This window comes from Podarcis tiliguerta (genome assembly GCF_965153285.1).
Source record: "Podarcis tiliguerta genome assembly, chromosome: 8".
Lineage (NCBI taxonomy): Eukaryota > Metazoa > Chordata > Lepidosauria > Squamata > Lacertidae > Podarcis > Podarcis tiliguerta.
Genome location: NC_139541.1, coordinates 4,844,439 through 4,865,349, shown reverse-complemented (window position 1 = coordinate 4,865,349; position 20,911 = coordinate 4,844,439). Strand labels below are relative to the sequence as shown.

General features: G+C 44.5%; 1 protein-coding gene across 1 annotated transcript in view; it reads left to right on the top strand.

Annotated features, from left to right (window-relative positions):
- Positions 1-20,911, top strand: part of ANTXR1 (ANTXR cell adhesion molecule 1) — a 145,500-nt gene that overhangs the window by 44,290 nt on the left and 80,299 nt on the right. Inside the window, exons 9-10 of the mRNA XM_083454031.1 lie at positions 5,015-5,075; positions 10,230-10,328. Of these exons, the coding sequence (XP_083310157.1) occupies positions 5,015-5,075; positions 10,230-10,328 (160 nt within the window). The remainder of the gene's footprint in view (positions 1-5,014; positions 5,076-10,229; positions 10,329-20,911) is intronic.

Sequence of the window (20,911 nt, the reverse complement as noted above, 5' to 3'; positions counted from 1 at the left end):
ATAGTTTTAGAAAGTTGTTACAGTTACGTTGTACTGGAGCTCTATATAAGCAAGCTGACTGAACCCTTCAGTTCAGTTCTGTCCAGGCCTATGAATAAACAAGAGCTGCTTGAAGAATTGCTGTGTCGTTCACCCACAACTTAACAAGACCGAATGCAGGATACCAACCTCAGACAGTCAAAAGAGCGAAAGAGTTTCATCAAGCCTCCAACATGGCCGGTGGGTTGCATTTTTGTTGGCGGGCCGCTGGTTATTTAGACCCTGCAGCACTGTTTTTTCCACAGCTCTGTTTACAGTTCTCCTGCTGCAAAACAATGTTGGAAATAAGGTTTTTTCCCCTTACCCCCTTTCCACCCCTGAGGTTTTCAGCTTGGATAAAGCTTAGTGATGCTCAGGCTATGTAAATAAAATTAAATGCTCGCTGCGTGTAATCGTCAACAGATTTCACGGGGCCGTGACTCACCCCGAGGATATACAGTCAGTACACAGAGACAAAGTGAAGATCGCGAAGGAAGGATGAGCCAAGCTGCCATTTTCTAAACTTCCGTATCCGTTCTAAACAAAAGCTCTGCATCCATTTTCATCTTATTTGACTGTCTAGTTCAGCTTCAGAGAAAATGGCGCGATGTCATTAAAACAGCAAAACATTAAATCAGATCAGTGTATCAGAATCATTGATATGCACTAGGGGTATTTATTTATTGCATCTATATGTCACCTTTTTCCTCCATGGAGCTGGAGATGACATATATGGTTCTCCCTAGGGCTTTTTTTCAGCCAGAATTCAGTTCTGGCCCCTCTCAGGTTGCCATTCTAAGCGAATAAGGGATGGAGATGTTTGTGGGGAGTTCCAGAACCCCTTTTTCTAGAAAAATAGCATTGGTTTGCCCCCACCTTCTGTAATCCCCACAACAACCCAGCAAGGTAGGCAAGGCTGAGAGGCAGGCTCTGGCCCCCAGCAGATTTCAACCCTGGTCTCTCCCAGGTCCTAGTAGTCCAACCCTCTAATCACTAGCATGGCCCCCAATATTCACTTTGTGTCTGTGCTTTTAAAAAAAAAATCAAATCCTTTTGCTCTGTGTTCCCTCTGCCTCAGTCTGTGATTTGGGTTCTCAACAAAATGAAGCTCACATTCACTCTTATGGGGAATTTAAAAATGGCTATATCCCCCCCACCCATTTTGGCAGAAGTGAATGAAATTGGCAGGCACAGGATCAGTCTCAGAGTGGATTAAGCCTGACAAATTGCAGGTCTGGGGGCTTTTGTGGGAGAGGGTTTCCATTCCCCTCCTAATCCCTATTATGGCAATATTCTCATTACAGACTAAGCAAAATCCCCACCAGTTTCATTTTTAGATGAGTGGAAGCAGGGTTTTCTCTCTTATTCTTTATCATCTTAAAATAACCAAGAGAGGAGTGAATGGTGTATATCATTTTTTCATTTATTTAAAATATTGGCATTCAAAGCCTTTGTTTCCCAGTGCGTGTTTGCCTTGGGGTGGATGCTCAATCCCAGGAGCTTTCATGCCAAGCCTGGTTATGACATCTTAAGCAATGTCTAACTGCCATTGACAAGTTTAGTCAATTCTGAAAATGTAGAATTTCGATGTTTAAAAAGCTGGTTTTTCTTCTTAGTAGAGCTCAAATTTCAGGTTATAAAATGGGAGATCTGGGCAATTTACCTCCAAACTGAAAGCATGGTCTGAATTTTGAAATCTAAAATTCAAAGTCCTGATTAAGGCCTATAAAACTGTATGCAGCTTAGGTCCAGGCTATCTGAAGGATTGTATTCCCTCATCTGGACTTCCCTGGGTTTTTAGATCTTCAGGGGAGACCCTTCTTTTGGTCCTGCCACCCACCCTCTCAGGCACACTTGGTAGGGACAGGGCCTTCTCAGTGGCTGCTCCCAGACTCTGAAACTCCCTCCCTGGAGAAGCCAGACTGGCTCCCTGCTGCCTCTCCTTCTGCCGGCAGGGGAAGCCCTTCCTGTTCCAACAGGCATTGGGAAACTGACTGATTTTGAGGAAAGAGCTGGCACTGCAGTATTTTTTATTGTTATCTGTGTTTTTAATGGATCGTGTCAATATTATTTTAATTTCTATCAGTGTTTAATTACATTTTAATGGTTGCCCTTTCTATGTTTTTAGCTTTTTCTGTTTTATCTGTGTGAGCCACCTTGAGTCCCAGATTGGGGGAAAGTCAGCATATAAATAAATAATGATAATTTTGAAATATGAAATTCAACATTTGAATCTAGAAGCTTTTATGCTTACATACAAAAGTATGAATTTTGGATATTGTGTTGAAGATTAGTGGTCTCTCCCCCCCCCCCCTTTCAGTTTTGCACTCTTTTATCACTAGTCTAATTTCCAGAAATGCTTCCTTATTCTCTCTCTCTCTCCCTCCCTCTTTCTCTCTCTTATCTCTGGCAGTTCCTGCTTACCTGTAGACACTTCCTCTCCTCTTCCAAGCTTCTCTTTTATTCCTGAGGTGTCAGTTGCTTAGAAGAATCTGCTTCTCTTCGGTTCCTGAATCCCTGGTACTTGTATGAGCCCCGTAACCTCTTTTCAACAATCTATGCAGACTTTTAAAGAGCCTGTGGTTCCATCTGCATATCTTTTGCGGGCAGGTGTGAAAGCAGAGCGCTAGAAATGGACAATTTCACCACGCTGAAATATCTCTGATTTCTTAACACAGAATTTATTTGAGATTTCCCCCCACGCTGCCAAAAATCAAGGGGGCCTAGATAACTTCCCCCAGCCAAAACAAGGACCCCACTCTGGTCCTCATCATCCCACACCTGCCACATTTCCCCAGGCATACTTTCGCATCCGTCAATTTGGGCTTCTCCAGTCTCTAATGTTTCCAGTCTTACATTACGTTTACGGCATATCAGCGAAAGTTTGCCATTTTTTAAAAAATCCTCATGAAAAATTGTTAGCATTTTGATGCAGATTGCTTCCAGTATGCACATTTTTGCATGTGGTTTTCCTTATTATAAGGGACGCGGGTGGCGTGTGGTCTAAACCACAGAGCCTAGGGCTTGCTGATCGGAAGGTCGGCGGTTTGAATCCCTGCGACGGGGTGGGCTCCCGTTGCTCGGTCCCTGCTCCTGTCGACCTAGCAGTTCGGAAGCACACCAGTGCAAGTAGATAAATAGGTACTGCTCTGGCGGGAAGGTAAACAGCATTTCTGTGTGTTGCTCTGGTTCGCCAGAAGCGGCTTAGTGATGCTGGCCACATGACCTGGAAGCTGTACACCGGCTCCCTCGGCCTATTAGAGTGAGAAGAGCACCGCAATCCCAGATTCGTCCGCGACTGGACCTAACGGTCAGGGGTACCTTTACCTTCCCTTATTAGACTACAGTGGTATCTCAGGTTACATACGCTTCAGGTTACATACGCTTCAGGTTACAGACTCCGCTAACTCAGAAATAGTACCTCAGGTTAAGAACTTTGCTTCAGGATGAGAACAGAAATCGTGCTCCGGCGGCACGGCGACAGCTGGAGGCCCCATTAGCTAAAGTGGTGCTTCAGGTTAAGAACAGTTTCAGGTTAAGAACGGACTTCCCGAACGAATTAAGTACTTAACCCGAGGTACCACTGTACATATGTGTGAGTTATAGCCACATATATGCATCCATAGGCAAAATTTCCCCTAATATACACATTTGGGGGTTTGAGAGTTGCAGTGCAGGTGTCGGACAAGTTAAAAAAAGAAGTAGTACGTTTTAGTTTGGTATTGTTATACTATGACACTTGCTCCAACAGGGCGCCAACCTGAATGGCTTTAAAAGAGGATTGGGCAAGTTCACGGAAGAAAGTGCTATCAATGGCTGCTAGCCATGATGTCTAGAAACCACATGAGGGGAGAGGGCTCTTGCAGTGGCGTAGCGTGGGTTGTCAGCACCCGGGGCAAGGCAAGTAATTTGCGCCCCCTAACCCGTGGATTTTAGTAGGGGCAGAGAGCTGCGAGCGGCCCCCCCCAGATGTTGCGCCCGGTGCGGCCGGCCCCCCCTGCACCCCCCACGCTACGCCACTGGGCTCTTGTGCTTCCCATAGGCGTCATTTTGGCCACTGTGAGAACAGGAGGCTGGACCGACGGGCCACTGGCATGAATTAACAGGCTCTTCTTGAAATGTTGACCATTTATATGTAATAAAACATTTCTAGGGGTGCTGTTTCCTTAGCCCCGGTATCATTTTATTGTGCTATGAGAGCAGCGTTCCTCAGCCGGCTGCTCTCCAGATGTTCTGGAATACATGGGATTTGTAGTCCATCTGAAGGGCCCCAGGTTCTCTAAAGATCTCTTTCAATAAAAAACCAGAGGCCTACCTCCTAGGAATAACAGATTTGGATATTCCACAAAAGAGGAAGGGTATCTTTTTATATGCCACGGCGGCAGCAAGAGTTTTGATCGCAGCAAAATGGAAGAGTAATGAAATCCCCTCTATCCAAGATTGGATCCAAAAGCTGACAGAATATGCTGAATTAGATGGTTTATCAGAAAAAATAAAGAATAAATCAAAACAGGAATTTGTTTCTAAATGGGAGGTTTTCAAAGAATATTTGAAAAATAAATATAGTAGTTTAAATTCTGTTGCAGCATTCGAGGAACTTCAGTAATAGTAGTAAGGTAGATATAAGAAATTAGATTTAATGAGAATAAGTTTAATTATAAGAAAAAATGTGTATGGGCAATAAGTAATATGAATTTGAAGTATGGAATGGACGGGAGGTCGGGTCTTTAGTGTTAAGACCAATAGATGTTTTATTGTCTGCTAGGAGTATTGTGTGTCTATGGTTGTTTTTGTGATTAGTGTATGGTTTGGTATTCGTGTTCGGTGTTTGTTTGTTTGTCTTTCTTGTTGTATAAATAAAAAACTTAAAAAAAAAAAATGAAGGGCCCCAGGTTGGGGAAAGCTATACAAGGGCCACACACCCTGTATCTGAAGGTTACTGAGGCATGTCGCTGCAATTTTATTTATTTCTCTTTTTTTCTCCTATGCCTGCTAGATTTTGAAGAAATCATGCATTGAAATCTTGGCTGCGGAACCTTCTAGTATATGTGCAGGAGGTGAGTTTAAAGCTGAGTCTTCCAGCATTCATTGCTACATATAACTGTGTTTCTTCCTCGCCGTTCCCTGAGGGAAGGCAGATGCCGGAGTCGGCCATCTTTTGGCTCTCCTTGGGAAATTTTCCAGACAGAGCTTGGCTGGGAATGCTAGAAAATTCCATTTGTTTTATGTCTGCTTCTATGGAGTGATCTCGATGGGATTTGTATTCGGAATGTATTTCAATCTTTTTGTTTAGGCCAGAAGGGCTGTGAAATCTCAGTTATTGTCTGTAAGGTTTAAGAATAGCTGTTTTTTGTTGTTTTTTAAATGATATTTATTAGAAATTTAAAAATTACAGAAAAAGGAAAAAAGAAAAAGGGAAAAAAATAAATACAATTACAATTACAATACATAAAAAAAACCAAAGAAAAAGGAATATAGAAACATAAAAAGGCAATACAACAATGCAGAGGAAAAAAGAAAAAAAGAAAAACAAAACAAAACACTAAACACACACATCCAATATTCCATATCTTTACCTTTCATTAACTTGTTTCATCAACCTCCTCACACCTCCCTTTTTTGTATTCTATTTCGGTTAACTATTTCAACAAATTCTTTCCATCTATCTCAATTTTTGTTCTATAATTTATCTTAACGGTCTAACCTTAAATTTTTCATTTTGTCCCGTTATCAATCAGCTTTTACTTAATTCTTTATTACATTTCTGCTAAAACCATATGGCTTCATTCCAGCATCCTTCTAACATTCATTAATTTTACAATCTTTAAGAATAGCTGTTTGTCTGCTGTCTTTCTCTTGCAAGAGTCTTAGCCCATGTTTGGCAAGATAAAGGGCTTTGTGGTGTGTTGCAGAGATCTCCTGGACAGGCAGCTCTGCGCACATGAGGAAAGTATGGTTTAGATGCGCAACTTGTCAAAGCCTAGGAGGTGAAGCTTTTCATCAGGGATGCGATCTTGCCACAGAAGACTGATTTGTAGCAGGAGATTTTCTGTGTGAATATTGACAGGGGAAATCGCCTTGTTGTTGTGGGAATGTTCTGGGGTGCAGGATATATTGTGAAATTATATCCTAATCCAATTTGTGCTAACAAGTTCCCAAAATATCAGCAGAGTTTATGACATTCCCCTTTAAGTTTGCAACGGTAACGTCTGCACAGGTTCGCTAGAACCTCTATAATAATTACTCTGGTAATTTCCCCTTCGTTCCCTCTTAAAATACAAGACACGACACAGTCTTTATAAAAGTATAAAAGAGTTTACTCACGTTCTGTTCACAGTATGATCCCAGAAGGCAGACAGCTTAAAAAAGGTTACATACACTTAGAATCTATCTTGTAGCAAGATAGTCCTTATCTCCTCTCTTGGCTGAGAGCCAAGAGGGCATGCTTAGATGTTTCCTCATCGAAGGAAGATGGCAGAGAGAGAGAGATGGCTGCCTGCCCTGTGCTTTTATCATTTACCTGCACAGGTGAGGCCACACCCACCTCTGGTCACATGCAGAGGAAGTCCGTCCCCAGGAAGTTTACCTGCTTGCTAGACAGACATCCCTCCCCATGTTCTAACATGTACACTCTAGGAATGTTGTCATTGACTGCTCCTGTGTTTTACATCCCACAGTTGTGACTTTCCCCTTTTGAGAACGTAGGCACGCGAAGAGCCCCAAGGAAGTCACTCCTTTAAAATCTTTGTCAGTTTGGGTGTTTATTTGTGTAATTACCTTTTATGTGATCACCTTTGTGAGATCTTCCTGAAAGGTGCTATGCAGTACAATTGCAACTTGCGCAAAGGTTACGCTCTGGTGATGGCGCTAAAATAAATATAGCCAAACAAACCTCATTGGAACTGGCCCTGCACAATTATTCTTGCCTTCTGGAGCTGGCGTGCTGAATGGGCCTTGACTTGCTTACCAGGCTCTGAGATCCTTCTGAACTGGCACTGGTATGCTCTCGTGAGAACTTGTGGCACAGTCCGAGTTCCCAGAGCTCGTCTGAGAGCATCGCAGAGCTTGGGAGAGCTTCAAAGCTGAGAAAACCCAACACAAAAGGAGCTCTGCTGCTCTCCACATATATATATATTTAATTCTTTATTGAAGGATAAAAAGTACTTTTTAACCTTATGTACTTTTAAACTTTTTGTGCAGTTTCAACCAGCCTGGCTTTCATCTGCACTAGCTGAAATCGTTCAAGTTCATTGTGCATAATATGTGGTTGTACTGTAAATACTTCAAATAAATAAGCAAATCACGCTTCTGCCCAAGGGTTTGCTCCCCAGCAAGGGAGTTCCTCCAAAGCCGGGGTGTGCCACTGCAGAGAAGGCCCTGCTCCAGGTCTACACAGTGAGCTACACCCAGAGCCACTGTTAGTGTCAATCAGCTGATCGCCTCTGGTAGCATCAGGAATTTCCTCGTTCAGCCAAGGGCGCTGGAGGTAGTGGCTTGGATTCAAGGTGCTTCCGCCAGTGCTTTGAGGTGATTGGCTGGCACTGATCACCTGATGCACGTAGCCTGACTAAAAGGGCCCTGCCTTGACGCCTTGCAGCTTTCATCCTCCCCTGCCCCATGCAGCACCCACCACCCTTCTGAGAAAATTGTACAGACATAGCCACCGGCGAGGATTTTTCTCCCCTCTCCCGGCTGGTGCTTACCTTCCACCTTTCTGCTGCGTTGCCTCTTCCGCTGATGAGCTCACCAGCCTGCAGGGATGGATTGGCCTGGCCTGGTGTGCAGCTGATCCTTTTGGGATGAAAGAAATTGTGGCTTGGAGCCCAGCCCAGATTCCTGAGTTGACTTGTGTGCTTTGCACCGCTACAGTGCAGGAGCCCCCCTCGAGGCGTGCGGTGGGAGAGGCAGTGAGTGGGCGGCATCCACGCTAAGAGCCAGCGAAACAGTTGATTCAGCAGAAACCAGGGTCACTTTTCCTGCAGAGGAGTTTGAAGCGATAACAGTTTGCTCTCCCCATCGTCTGTTTGTTCTGGTTTATAAGCAATCTTGCACATACTAATGGCCACAACTGCAAAGTGGAATCTGGTTAGAAAACTTTCCTTGCATGTGTCTTAGGCTGTTTCCTTTTAATATAACTTACCTTTAAAAAAAGGGACGCGGGTGGCACTGTGGGTTAAAACCACAGGACCTAGGACTTGCCGATCAGAAGGTTAGCAGTTCGAATTCCCGTGACAGGGTGAGCTCCTGTTGCTCGGCTCCTGCCAACCTAGCAGTTCGAAAGCACGTCAAAGTGCAAGTAGATAAATAGGTACCACTCCAGAGGGAAGGTAAACGGCGTTTCTGTGCGCTGCTCTGGTTTGCCAGAAGCGGCTTAGTCATGCTGGCCACATGACCCGGAAGCTGTATGCCGGCTCCCTCGGCCAATAAGCGAGATGAGCGCAGCAACCCCAGAGTCATCCACGACTGGCCCTAATGGTCAGGGGTCCCTTTACCTTTACCTTTAAAAAAAGACCAGAGATTTTTCTACTAGGCATAAAATTTTAAAAAATATAAGACCATTGTATGCAATTACAGCAGCTAGAATACTGTGGCGAGAAACTGGAAAAGCAAAACAACACCAATGATAACAGAGTGGCAGACATTTATGATAGAGTACTTGCAACTAGCAGAACTGATGGGAAGAGTTAGAGGAGCTTTAAATCAGAAATATATGGAGAATGGAGAATATTTAAGGAATATTTAAGACTATACTGTACAAATAGTACTATACTAGCAGAACTTGAATGATACCCGCAAGTAAAAAACTGTAATTTTTTTTTTTTTGATTATATGAAAATAATATGATATAACATAAAGCTGTGCAAGAAAACAATGACAGCATAAATAGTATAATGAGAACGATTGGAAGTTTTATATCCATAATTTTTATTTAATTGTTATTTGAGAAGATGCAGTTTCTTTTTGTACACAGTTTTTTCTTTTCTTATTCCATCTTGACTTTTTTCTTCTTTGTTTCTGCCATAATAAACCATCTTTTATGTTTATGTCTGTATTTTAAACCAATAAAGATTATTAAATAATAATAATAATAAATATAAGACAGGGGAGGGGAACCCGGCACCTTACAGGTGTGGCTGGACCCCAGCTCCCATCCGCTGGCCTGGGCAGTGGCAATTATAGCTTAGCAACACCTGATACCAGTGGCACAGTGGGTCATTGCATCTGGCTGTTAACCAGAAGGCTGGTTGTTTGAGCCCACCCAGGGACAGCTGTGGACAGGATTCCTGCATTGCAGGGGGCTGGACTAGATGGCCCTTGGGGTCCCTTCCAACTCTGCAATTCTATTATTCTATGAAAGTTTGGCACCTGGTCCTAGAAGGCTGTGTAGTGTTCCTGTTGTAGTTGCCACTGATCCTGTCCTGTGTGGGATTTGCCCAACTGCCTGTCCTTTGCAGACTCTCCCCAAGAATCCTTTTACAGGGTCAGTTTCTTTTGGAAGGAGGAGGCCTGGAGATGTGCGGTGGTTGCTTTTTCTTTTTCTCCTTAGTAATATATCAGATGTTCAGCCTGGGGGAGCATGGAGGCACCCAGAGAGCTAGAAGGGTTTCAGAATGATATTGACAAGCCCCCAGGCATCTGGTCGGCCACTGTGGGAACAGGATACTGGAATTAGATGGGCCATTGGCCTAATCCCACAGGCTCCTCTTATGTGAGGCAAAAGATGAGGGAAACGATCAAGATGTAACTCCTGTTTATTTATTTATTTTTGGTGAGGGGGGATTCTAAGTATTTTTAGTTTTACAGTCATACCTCTTGGTACGTTCAGTTCAGGTTACGCCTTTTCAGGTTGCGTCCCGCGGTGACACGGAAGTAACGGAACGGGTTACTTCCGTGTTTCGCCGCTCACGCATGTGCAGACACTCAGAATGATGTTACGCACATGCGCAGAAGCGGCAAATCGCAACCCACGCATGCGCAGACGCGGGTTGCATTCTGCTCATGTTGTGAACGGGACTTCGGAATTAATCCCGTTCGCAACCAGAGGTACCACTGTAGAAGGTTGATTTGAATCTTCTTTGACTTGAGTTGTGATGGAAAGTATATTTTGTATTGCTGCATTTTATATTAAAAGTAAAAAAGGGGTGTTTCCAAAAAATGTGGTGCCTTTATTAGATATGGGGAGGAGAACCAGTAATTCCCTGTCTTTCCAGAGTCATTCCAAGTGGTCGTGACGGGGAACGGCTTTCGCCACGCTCGCAACGTCGACCGCGTCCTCTGCAGCTTCAGGATCAACGAGACGGTCACTCTCAGTGAGTAGTTCGCTCTCTTCTGTCTGCATGCTTAGTTGGCTAATGGTGCTGGACTTGGCTCGCTGTCCACTTCCATGATGTTTGCCCTTTCGCTTTGCAAAACCCTTGCAGAAAGCAGGAGAGCTCCTGTGTTGAGAGCCTGTGTGGTATAGTGGTTAAGAGCAGTAGACTCGTATTCTGGTGAACCAGGTTCGATTCCCTGCTCCTCCACATGCAGCTGCTGGGTGACCTTGGGCCAGTCACACTTCTCTGAAGTCTCTCAGCCCCACTCACGTCACAGAGTGTTTGTTGTGGGGGAGGAAGGGAAAGGAGAATGTTAGCTGCTTTGAGACTCCTTAGGGTAGTGATAAAGCGGGATATCAAATCCAAACTCCTCTTCTTCTCCTCCTGGTCAAGGAGCATAGCAGGTGTTGTCCGTCTCCAGGAGAGGCAGGGATGGTGTTAGGTTGCAGCAGTATCTCCCAAAGTGAGCGGTGACACCCCTGGAGGGCTGTGGGATTCCCTAGGAGGCAAGGGGGCAGCAGCCGGGTGTTTGAGGTGTAAATGAGTTTCAGGTATCTGGCCCCCTGAGGCAGAGAAGTAGATGCTCCCCTGCTTTCCATCTCCTCACATGACAAGGTACAATAAAGATCCAAGGCTAATCAAGTTATTTTGGCATCCGAGGCAGGAAACCCCACAAGCACCTCTCCTTTTCCATGGCAACAATAAATTAAATAGCTAACAGTCTGAAGCTCCTCCACAGCACTCAAAATCAGCCTCCTGAGTTGGCCTGCCTTACTTGCTGCCTTCTAGGGAAAAGGCTCTGAGCTGTCGTTAGGCTGGGGTTTGATACTGGATTCATTCGTGTCATGTTTTATCATGTGAGTTGCTTTGAGTTTGCTTGAGTGGGAAGGCAAGGAGGACATAAGTTACTGAAACAGACAATAATAAGTGGCATTTTGTGTTAAAGTAAGTTCTCATGGACACGGGTGGCGCTGGACGCGGGTGGCGCTATGGGTAAAACCTCAGTGCCTAGGACTTGCTGATCGTAAGGTCGGCGGTTCGAATCCCCACGGCGAGGTGAGCTCCTGCCCACCTAGCAGTTCGAAAGCACCCCTAAGTGCAAGTAGATAAATAGGGACCGCTTTCTAGCAGGAAGGTAAACGGCGTTTCCGTGTGCTGCGCTGGTGCTGGTTTGCCAGCTGCAGCTTCGTCACGCTGGCCACGTGACCCGGAAGTGTCTTCGGACGGCGACGGCTCCCGGCCTCTTAAGCGAGATGAGCGCGCAACCCTAGAGTCGGACACGACTGGCCCGTATGGGCAGGGGTACCTTTACCTAAGTTCTCATGGTAACCAGCGACTGATCTTACGCATTTCGAAGAAACTTCAGATTCACCATATTATGTAGAAGCTTTTTCTGACAAGCAAACGAGAAACTTCTGGTTTTGGGGTCAGACTCAGAACAGCCAGGTCAGGGGATCACATGCCTTGAATATGAAATATAATATTATGAAGATACAACAAAAGGAATCTAGGTCTAAATCAGTGGTTCCCAGATTGGGCAGTATTGTCCCCGGGAAGGCGGTGGGATTTCCTGGGGGGGGGTGCTAAGAAGCAAGTGGGGGCAGGAGGGGAACTGGAGGTGTAAAGGACTATTAGAGACTTTGCAAAGCTGGTATCACTGGATCAAGTTCACCAGTTCTGTTGAATTAATTAAACTTAATAGTATTCAGTGCATTTTGAATAGATCTGCAATTAATTGTTGGTGTTTTGAAATCTGGGGGGGTTGTTATTTTCTTTAGTGGGTCATGCAGACGGCTATTCTGAATAATGCTTTTAATAGGGTAGGGGGCAATGGGGATGAATTTATGGAACCGGGGGTAGGGCAAAAAAAGGTTTGGGAACCATTGAGCTAAATCTAGAGCCACATATTTTTACAGTAGGGAAAGGCAGCGTAACCTTCTTAGATTTCTTCCAGAAAAATGTCCGCGTCTCCTTTGTGAAGATGTTGGACGGAGTCCTTTCCCTAGTGTAAATTAGTACAGTTTGACACAGAGCTGCCTTCAAGTCTTAAACTTGGAACTCCTTCTCCATTCCTGCATTCTTGAGGCGGTGATGTGACTCTTGGCTGCTGCCGGCTTTAAAAGCTGAGCTGAATCAATTAGGACCTGATGGGAGCCGTATGTAGGTCACATCATGCTGCTCTTGATGCTTCTTTTGGTGAAGCTTCTCGTGGTGCCAGAGGCAGATAAGGCAAAGCCAGCAAGCCATTCCTGCTTCAGTTAGACCAGTGGGAGAGCAATGGGGAGGTTTTCTAAAAGCCACAGTGTTCATCCATGTAGTGAATCCAAAGGAAGTCATCGTACCACTCAATTCTGCCTTGGTCAGACCCTGCCTGGAGTCCTCTGCCCAGTTCAAGAAGGAGATTGACCACCTGGAAGATGCTCAGAGGAGGGGTGACCAAGATGAAACAGGGTCTTTCTGAGGAAAGGTTGAGGGAGTTGGGTGCAGAAGAGAAGATTGGAGGTCACATGATAGCGTTCTTCAAATACCTGAAGGGCTGTCTCATGGAAGATGGAGCAAGCTTGTTTTCTGCCGCTCCAGAGGGGACGACCCCAACCAGTGGAGTCAAAAGACAAGAAAACAGATTCCGACTCAACATGAGGAAGAACTTTCTGGTGGTATGAGCTGTTCAGCAGCCCACTATGTCGGAAGGTAGTGGACTCTCCTTCTCAGGTGGTTTTTAAAGACGGATTGAGTGGCCGCCTATCAGGGATTCTTGAGCTGTGATTCCTTCACTGCAGGTGTTGGACTAGATGACACTTGACACAGAATCCCAACTATGTGATTCTGTGAAGTTCTTGGTAAGGGAGAGAGCCCGCTTTGTAACATTTAGAATTCCAGGTGTGTGTGTGTGAGAGAGAGAAAGGGGTCGGGGGTAGCTGGAAAAAAGTAGATCCACCTTCTTTCTTCCACGTGGAATTTTATCCCAAGTTGAAGATGAAGCATCTGCTGTCAATTTAAAAAGCTTAAGCACGACAGAACGGTCCATTAGAGAGAATGATATATATTTTTTTGCCCCAGCCTTTTTCACTGTCTACACAAACAGCTGACCCTGTGACATAACTGCCTATATTATTCATTCGTCTCCAGCCCCTTGTCCCTCCACCCACTCACAACCCAAGGCTGTCGTAAGTTGCTTTGGCTCTCCGAATGCTTCGATGCAGAGCAGGGAAATAATAGCACAATTCCTGCCTGGTTTTCATTACAGCATGAGCAAAACACTTCTTTCCCATTCGCTGGGCTCCTGAGCAGGCGATTTTTCTGGCTTGGAGAATCCAGCACTGTCTCTCCGACTGCATTCTGACTTCCCCACAAAATAAACTTCAGGGTGTGTGTTTTTTTATTAAAGGGGCTCTTTTGTTGGAGGAAATATTCCATGCTGCCACCATAGTGAGAGTTGGAAAAAGGTCTGCGCCAGAATAAGCAAACATTTCTGGATGGTGTGAATATTTCCGAAGGTTGCATGACTGAAGATCCACTGGCAAGGAAGCAGATGATATGTAAAGATTCAAAGTTCACAATCCCTAAATTGACTACAGTATGACACATAAAACCAGCCACACTTAGGGTGCTCTCCAATAATAAATAAAAATAACCCAAGGGTGCAAGTAATTTGACTTGTTTTCAAGTGGTTCACATGGACAATTGTTATTTATTATTGATTTATATGCCACTTAAGTGCCTAATTGGCTTTTAAGTTTGTTTTAACTATAAAAACGACACACAATTAAAACACACAATGACAAAACCGTTAGGTCAGTTCCCTAACCAAGGACTCTTGAGTGAGATTAGAAGTCACAGAATAGAGAGGTTCTTTTATGGATCAGTAACCGGTTCAGAAGCAGGAAGCAGAGAGTGGGAGTTAATGGATGGTTCCTGTGTAGAAAGTGGAGTGCAGTTGTTTGGAACTGCAGGTGGGCAGAGTGGTGTTGAACTCAAGTCCAGCTTGCAGGCTTCCCATGAGCGTTCATGGAGTCTGTCCTTGGCTACTAGGCATGATCTGCCTCCATCGCAGGAAGCAGTAATGGTCCCAGATACTGCTTCTTGAAAGCCACAGGAGGAGACAGTGCTTTTGTTCTCAAATCCTCCTTGCAAGTTTCCCACAGGCATCTGTTTGGTGTTAGTGGCAAGGATAAAATATAGGTAGAAAAGGAGAATGTCAAGATCCAGATTTGGGGCAATTACTCTTAGGTGAGGCTCATCGCTGTCTAATTACTTTTTCAAATTTGCTATCCCAGTTTCAAATGCCTCATGGTTTTGTTTCGCAAGAAGTCTTTCCAGGGAGCAGTCGGATGGAATGGTGGACACCAGTTTTTGTTTGTGCTGCAGAGGGGAGGAGGGGAACAGCCGAAAGATGCATTTGTGATGAAGCAGCAACTGATGATCAAGCAAAAAGCGAGCCCTCCCCACTTGCCAGCTAAACTTGCACTCCCTTGGGAATGTCAGACTACAAAGGATGTGCAGATTTATTGTGGGGAAGGCAAAGAGAACCTTCTCAGGAAGTGGAAGCACAAGACCTTGAATCATGTCATGGATAAAAGAGGCTGGCTAAGGGACCCTAACCTGGTCCCCTCCAGATGTTTTGGACTACAACTTCCACCAGCCCCAGGCTGTGTGGCTGTAGGATACTGGGACTGATGGGATGCAGTGGTCCAAAACAACTGGACTTTTAGGCTGGGGAAGGCTGAACTAAGCTAAGAGAAGGATAAACTAGAGACCTTGGGGTGATATTCAGATTACAGAGATGTAGTGCATACCCTCCAACATTTCTCAGATGAAAAAGGGACATCCCATTCCATAATGATAATTCTACTATTTGTACCCCACCCATCTTACTGGGTTGCCCCAGCCACTCTGGGCAGCTTCCAACATATATAAAAACATAACAAAACATTAAACAATAAAAAACAAAATCGATATACAGGGATTCCTTCTGTTGGCACTGGGGTGGGGTGGGGGGAATAACTCCATACCCTCCAACATTTCTCCAATGAAAATAAGGGACATCCTAAGGGAAAATGGGGCATTCCGGGATCAAATCAGAAACCGGGATGGTTTCTCTAAATCAGGGATGTCCCTTGAAAATAGGGACACTTAGAGGGTCTGGTAGTGGTTAGAGTGTCAGCAAGGCCCTGCAAGACCAGAGTTCGAATCCCCACTTGGACATGGAGCTCACTTGGGCAAGTGAGCTCATTGCTTCTCTTAGCCTAAACTGCTTCAAAGGGTGGTTGTGGGGACTGAATGTGGGGACGTAATGGTTGTGCATTTAATCCCCACAAGAATCCTGTGAGGTAGGCTAGGCTGAGAGGTACTGACTGAGCCCCAGGGTCACCTCATGAGCTTCATGGCTGAGTGAGGATTTGAATCCTAGCCTCCCATGTTCTAGTGTGACCCTGCAGTTACTACACCACTGTGGCTGATAATAATAATAATAATAATAATAATAATAATAATAATTATTATTATTATTATTATTATTATTATTATTTATACCCCGCCCTCCCCAGCCAAGGCCGGGCTCAGAGCGGCTTACAAGCAATAATAAAAACAAGATGAATGATTACAACTTAAAAACAAAAGTAAAACACAACATTAAAATAATGGAACATTAAAATATTAAAATGCAGCCTCATCACAGGAGAAGAAAGAAAAAAGGGAAAAAAAGAAGATAGAGGGGGAGGGAATCAAATTGGCTCCAAGCCAAAGGCCAGGCGGAACAACTCTGTCTTACAGGTCCTGCGGAAAGAAATCAGATCCTGCAGGGCCCTGGTCTCATGAGACAGAGCGTTCCACCAGGCCTGAGCCAGAGCTGAAAAGGCCCTGGCTCTGGTTGAAGCCAATCTAACATCCTTAGGGCCCGGGACCACTAGGGTGTTGTTATTTATGGACCTTGAGGCTCTCCGTGGGGCATACCGGGAGAGGCGGTCCCATAGGTATGAGGGTCTTAGGCTATGAAGGGCTTTAAAGGTCAAAAGCAGCACCTTAAATCTGACCCTGTACTCCACCGGGAGCCAGTGCAGCTTGAAAAGCACTGGGTGAATATGCTCCCATGGCAGGGACCCCGTGAGGAGCCTCGCTGCAGCATTCTGCACCCGCTGGAGTTTTTGGGTCAGCTTCAAGGGCAGCCCCACGTAGAGCGAATTACAGTAGTCAAGCCTGGAGATGACTCTTAAGAATAAAATGAGTGAAAAGTTTCTCCAGGTGAACAGAAAGAGATGTCTTACAGTAGTTCCTTTTATGCCAGAAGTTTCTAACATAACTGGGCTGGGCTGGTGGACTAGTTATAAAAAACAAAACAATCCCCCAATATTGTGGACTAGTAACTTGCAAGGTTGTGTTAAGTGTTGACATTGAGAAAAGTAATGGGGGAATATTCTGAGCAAAGAAAACCAAAATGAATGTTGCGAGATGTTATGACTCTCTGAGGGCTTTTCCTGAGGTGACTGGGGACAAACTGGGAATGCTGAGCCAACCTTGTTATGCCTGGGAGCAGAAATGCCAAGCTCATCCAGACTCCAGCCCAGCTGGTCTCCTTGCAGTCAGTCGCCAGCATTGTTTACTACAAGATGCTTTGGGTTCCTGCATAAGCATGTTGAGTAACTCAAAGAAAAGACCTTGTCGGCCTAACTCGAGAGGAAATGAAAAGCAGGCTTTGGGGCTAAAGTGGGATTAAGGCTGTTCTTTGGAATTGTCTAAAATAATCAAATAAGATTGTCAAGGCCAAAAGGTTAAAAAGATCCTATGATCCTTTCAGCTCAGCTGAAGATGGTTCTACAACCTAGCTGATGGTTTTTTTTTTGCAGCAGTTGGATTTTGCTTTAAAATGGTCAAAACTGAACAATGCTGACTTAACCAAACTGGCCGGGTCGGGTTTGAACCCTTGTCTCCCAGGTCTTAGTCCGACACTCTAACCACTGTGCAACACTGGCTCTCTCTGAGGGACCCTTTCAAAATGGAAGCCGTGTTTAGAGAAAAGGCGAGTAAGAGGTGAAATGTTTCTAAAATTATGCTTGACATGAAGAAAGTGAATTCCTCATAACACTGGAATTCATGATCATCCAATGAAGCTGAATTTTGGAAGATTCCTGGCAGATAAAAGGAAGTCCTCCTTCATTCAGGGCATAGTTAAACTATGGAACTCCTTTCAGGAGACTGTAATGGCCACTAACACTGATGGCTTAAAAAGAAGATCAGACCAATTAATGGAGGAGAGGGCAACTGATGGCTACTAGTTGCTGGAACCTGCAGGTTCTGCCTTCAGGCTTCCTATGGACATCTGGTTACATACCCTCCAACATTTTCTGATGAAAATAGGGACGTCCTAGACCATAATAAAAATTTTGCTCTTTATACCCTGCACATCTGACTGGGTTGCTCTAGCCACTCTGGGCAGCTTCCAACATATATAAAAACATAATAAAACATTAATTCCCTTCCAGGTCAGCTCATGTGCTCAAGACATCGATTCTATAAAACGTATTTTGTTGCACTGTGCAAAATACGAGCAAGCCAGGGCTGAACTGATATTACCCTTGTTGGTACCTTTCCCGGGAAAATCAGAGGCTCACTATGTAAGGTTCCTATTGGAAGACCAGACAAATGCTAGAACATTAGCAGTGGCGAAGTTTTTATCGGTGGTTGCAAGCACCAGTGATCCCTATCTTTAAGTCTAAGCAAAATGCTTGTTTAACCTGGAGGTACACTGTTTAAATTGTGCATTGCTTTGTAATGATTTGTTGGGTCTCTGGACCGTAATAAAGGTTGATTGATTGAATAAAACATTTTTTTAAAATATTGCTATACAGGAATGCCTTCACTTGGCACGGGGGGTGGGGCAGATAACTCCATACCCTCCCACATTTCTCCAATGAAAATAGGGACATCCTAAGGAAAAGCGATACATTCCAGGATCAAATCAGAAACTTGGACCACTTCTGTAAATCCGGGACTGTCCCTGGGAAATAGGGACACATGGAAGGTCTGTGGTTAGCTACTGTGAGAACAGGATGGTGGACTAGATGGGGCAATGGCCTGATCCAGCAGGTTTTGCTTATGTTCTCACGTTTCTGTTCTTCAGGATGAGGCAGCCCAACCCTCATCTGGAGTGGAGGACAGGACACGTGTCATGCAAACTTCAGGGCTTGGCAGTTTATTTCTGAGCCAAAGTTAACGTGCTTTTCTGATCTTTCTCCCCCGCCCCCGTATGATTTTTATTGAGGTTTTCCTATCATACAATACGATGACAGCTATGTAAGATACAAAGGAAGAGAAAGGGGAAATCGAGAAAAAGAGAAAGGGGGAAAAACAAAGAAAGCAGAAACAGAGAAACATTAGCAAAAATTACAACAGAGGGACTTCCGGATTTCCATCTGCTGGTGGAAATACTTATTTCTAAATTACACTGGGCAACAGTTTTTTAGTTTTTGAATGTTGTCTAGATTTCTACAACTGATTTAGGGTATTTTTGCACTGCTGAATCAGGAAATGGCATCCGTTTCTCTCCATCAGGTCAGGTTTACTGTAAACTGAATGGTGGGCATTGATAAAGGTAAGTACACGTAAATTGCATGTTGCTTCACCATTTTTCAAACTTCAGGGCTTGAACTTCCGTTTCTTGGAACTCCTGGAATGCTCAGCGGCAGGGAGGTCTCTCTTCAGAGTCCAACAGTAGTCAGCCATCATGACTGCGTCCCAGCGATCCTGATACCTGGTCTCCATCTCTTTCATGTCCTGATGGAATCTCTCCCCCTGCTCGTCCCTCATTGAACCCAGGTTCTCAGGAAACCGGTCCATATGTGAAAATAGGTAGTGCATCTTGACGCTCATGTTGCAGCCCAGGTTTCTGAAAGCAGTCAGCATGTTGTTGACAAGTTCTGCGTAGTTTCTGGCCTTATTGTTGCCAAGAAAGTTCTTCACTACCAGAACAAATGCCTTCCACGCTTCCAGTTCCACTTCATTCATTCCGAACTCTGGATCTCTGATGAGCTGACGGATCTGAGGACCGTCAAAGATGCTAGCTTTCAACTTCTCCATGGTCAATCCTGGAAAAGCCTGGCACAAGTAAGTGAAGCAGTCACCATCCTTGTCCAGAGCCTTGGTGAACTGCTTGATTAAGCCGAGCTTGATGTGCAGCGGTGGGAAGAGTATTCTGTCTCTGTCCACCAGAGGGTCATTGATGACATTCCTTTCTTTGCAAGGCACCAATTCCTCCCGCACAGGCCAGTCCTTCTTCGTGTAATGCTGAGCACGGTCCCTACTATCCCACATGCACAGAAAACATGGGTACTTGGTGAAGCCAGACTGTTGTCCCAATAAAAAGTTCACCATTTTCAGGTCAACACAAATGCTGATCATAACCAATTTTCTCCAGCACATACTTCACCACTTCATAGTTCTTCTTCAGTGTACTCGAGTGAGCCAGGGGTATGGAGGCAAACTGGTTGCCGTTGTGTAGCAGGACAAATTTCAGTGATCGCTTGCTGCTGTCAATGAACAGTCTCCAATCTTTGGGTTCGTACTGTGGCACTCCAAGCTTGAGCAGAAGCTGTGCAATATTTGCACAGTACACCAAGTCCTTCTCTTCCGAGAAAAAACGGAGGTACTCTTGATGCCTGTTGCAGAAGAAGCTGATGCGAGCACTGTCAGAGAGGAGGTTTTTTCCCTTCAATATGGATGCCAACAGTTTGGCAGAGTCCTTTGACAAGCTGAGGTCGTGAACTAGATCATTCAACTCCTTTTGGGAAAATGGATGTGGAGCATCATCTTCAAGAACCACTTCTTCTTCTTCATGTCCTTCAACACTGGAGGCATCTTCGTCACTAATGTCAGGAAGTTCTCCGAAGATAGGCACTGGAATTTCATCACAATGAGCTACAGGACGACGTGCTGATTGAAGATCAGGATTAACTTAGTTTTGATCCCCCAACTTTATGCTTTGCCACACCAATTTATGGAAGATTTCGAGGTTTTATGACTTCAAACTGATCCCTTTTCGGCATAATCACCCAGAACTATCGGACCTGAGTACTTCTTGTCATTAAAATAATCATTTCCAATCAAAACAATGATTCGACATGGCATTTTACCCCCACCAACTTCTTCTAAAATGCTCCACACAAGCGTACATGTGAACAAAAACGTAAAAAAAGACATGTGGCCATAGCTCAAAAAACTTGACCTGATTGAGCAAAACCAATGTGATTTTTGCATTCAGTGCATCAGATTCGTCCTAAATCAACTGAAAAAACGCAGACAACAAATTTGTTGTTGACCAGTGTTATATATAAATATAATTTCTTACTTATATGATTATTTAAAACCATTGGTCAATGCGAACGACTATCTGCTCCACTTTCTGTTAAGCGGTATTTCCTCTATATTACAATGTCTCGTAGTAATTCATTTCCTTTTTTGGTCTTATTTATCTTTTGAGACTTGATTTATTGCCCATTTCTCTATGAATTGAAATCATTGGGAAACAGACTTATTTCAGTACCGTTGCTATCCATGGTGAGATTAACCTTCCATAGAAATAGGACTTT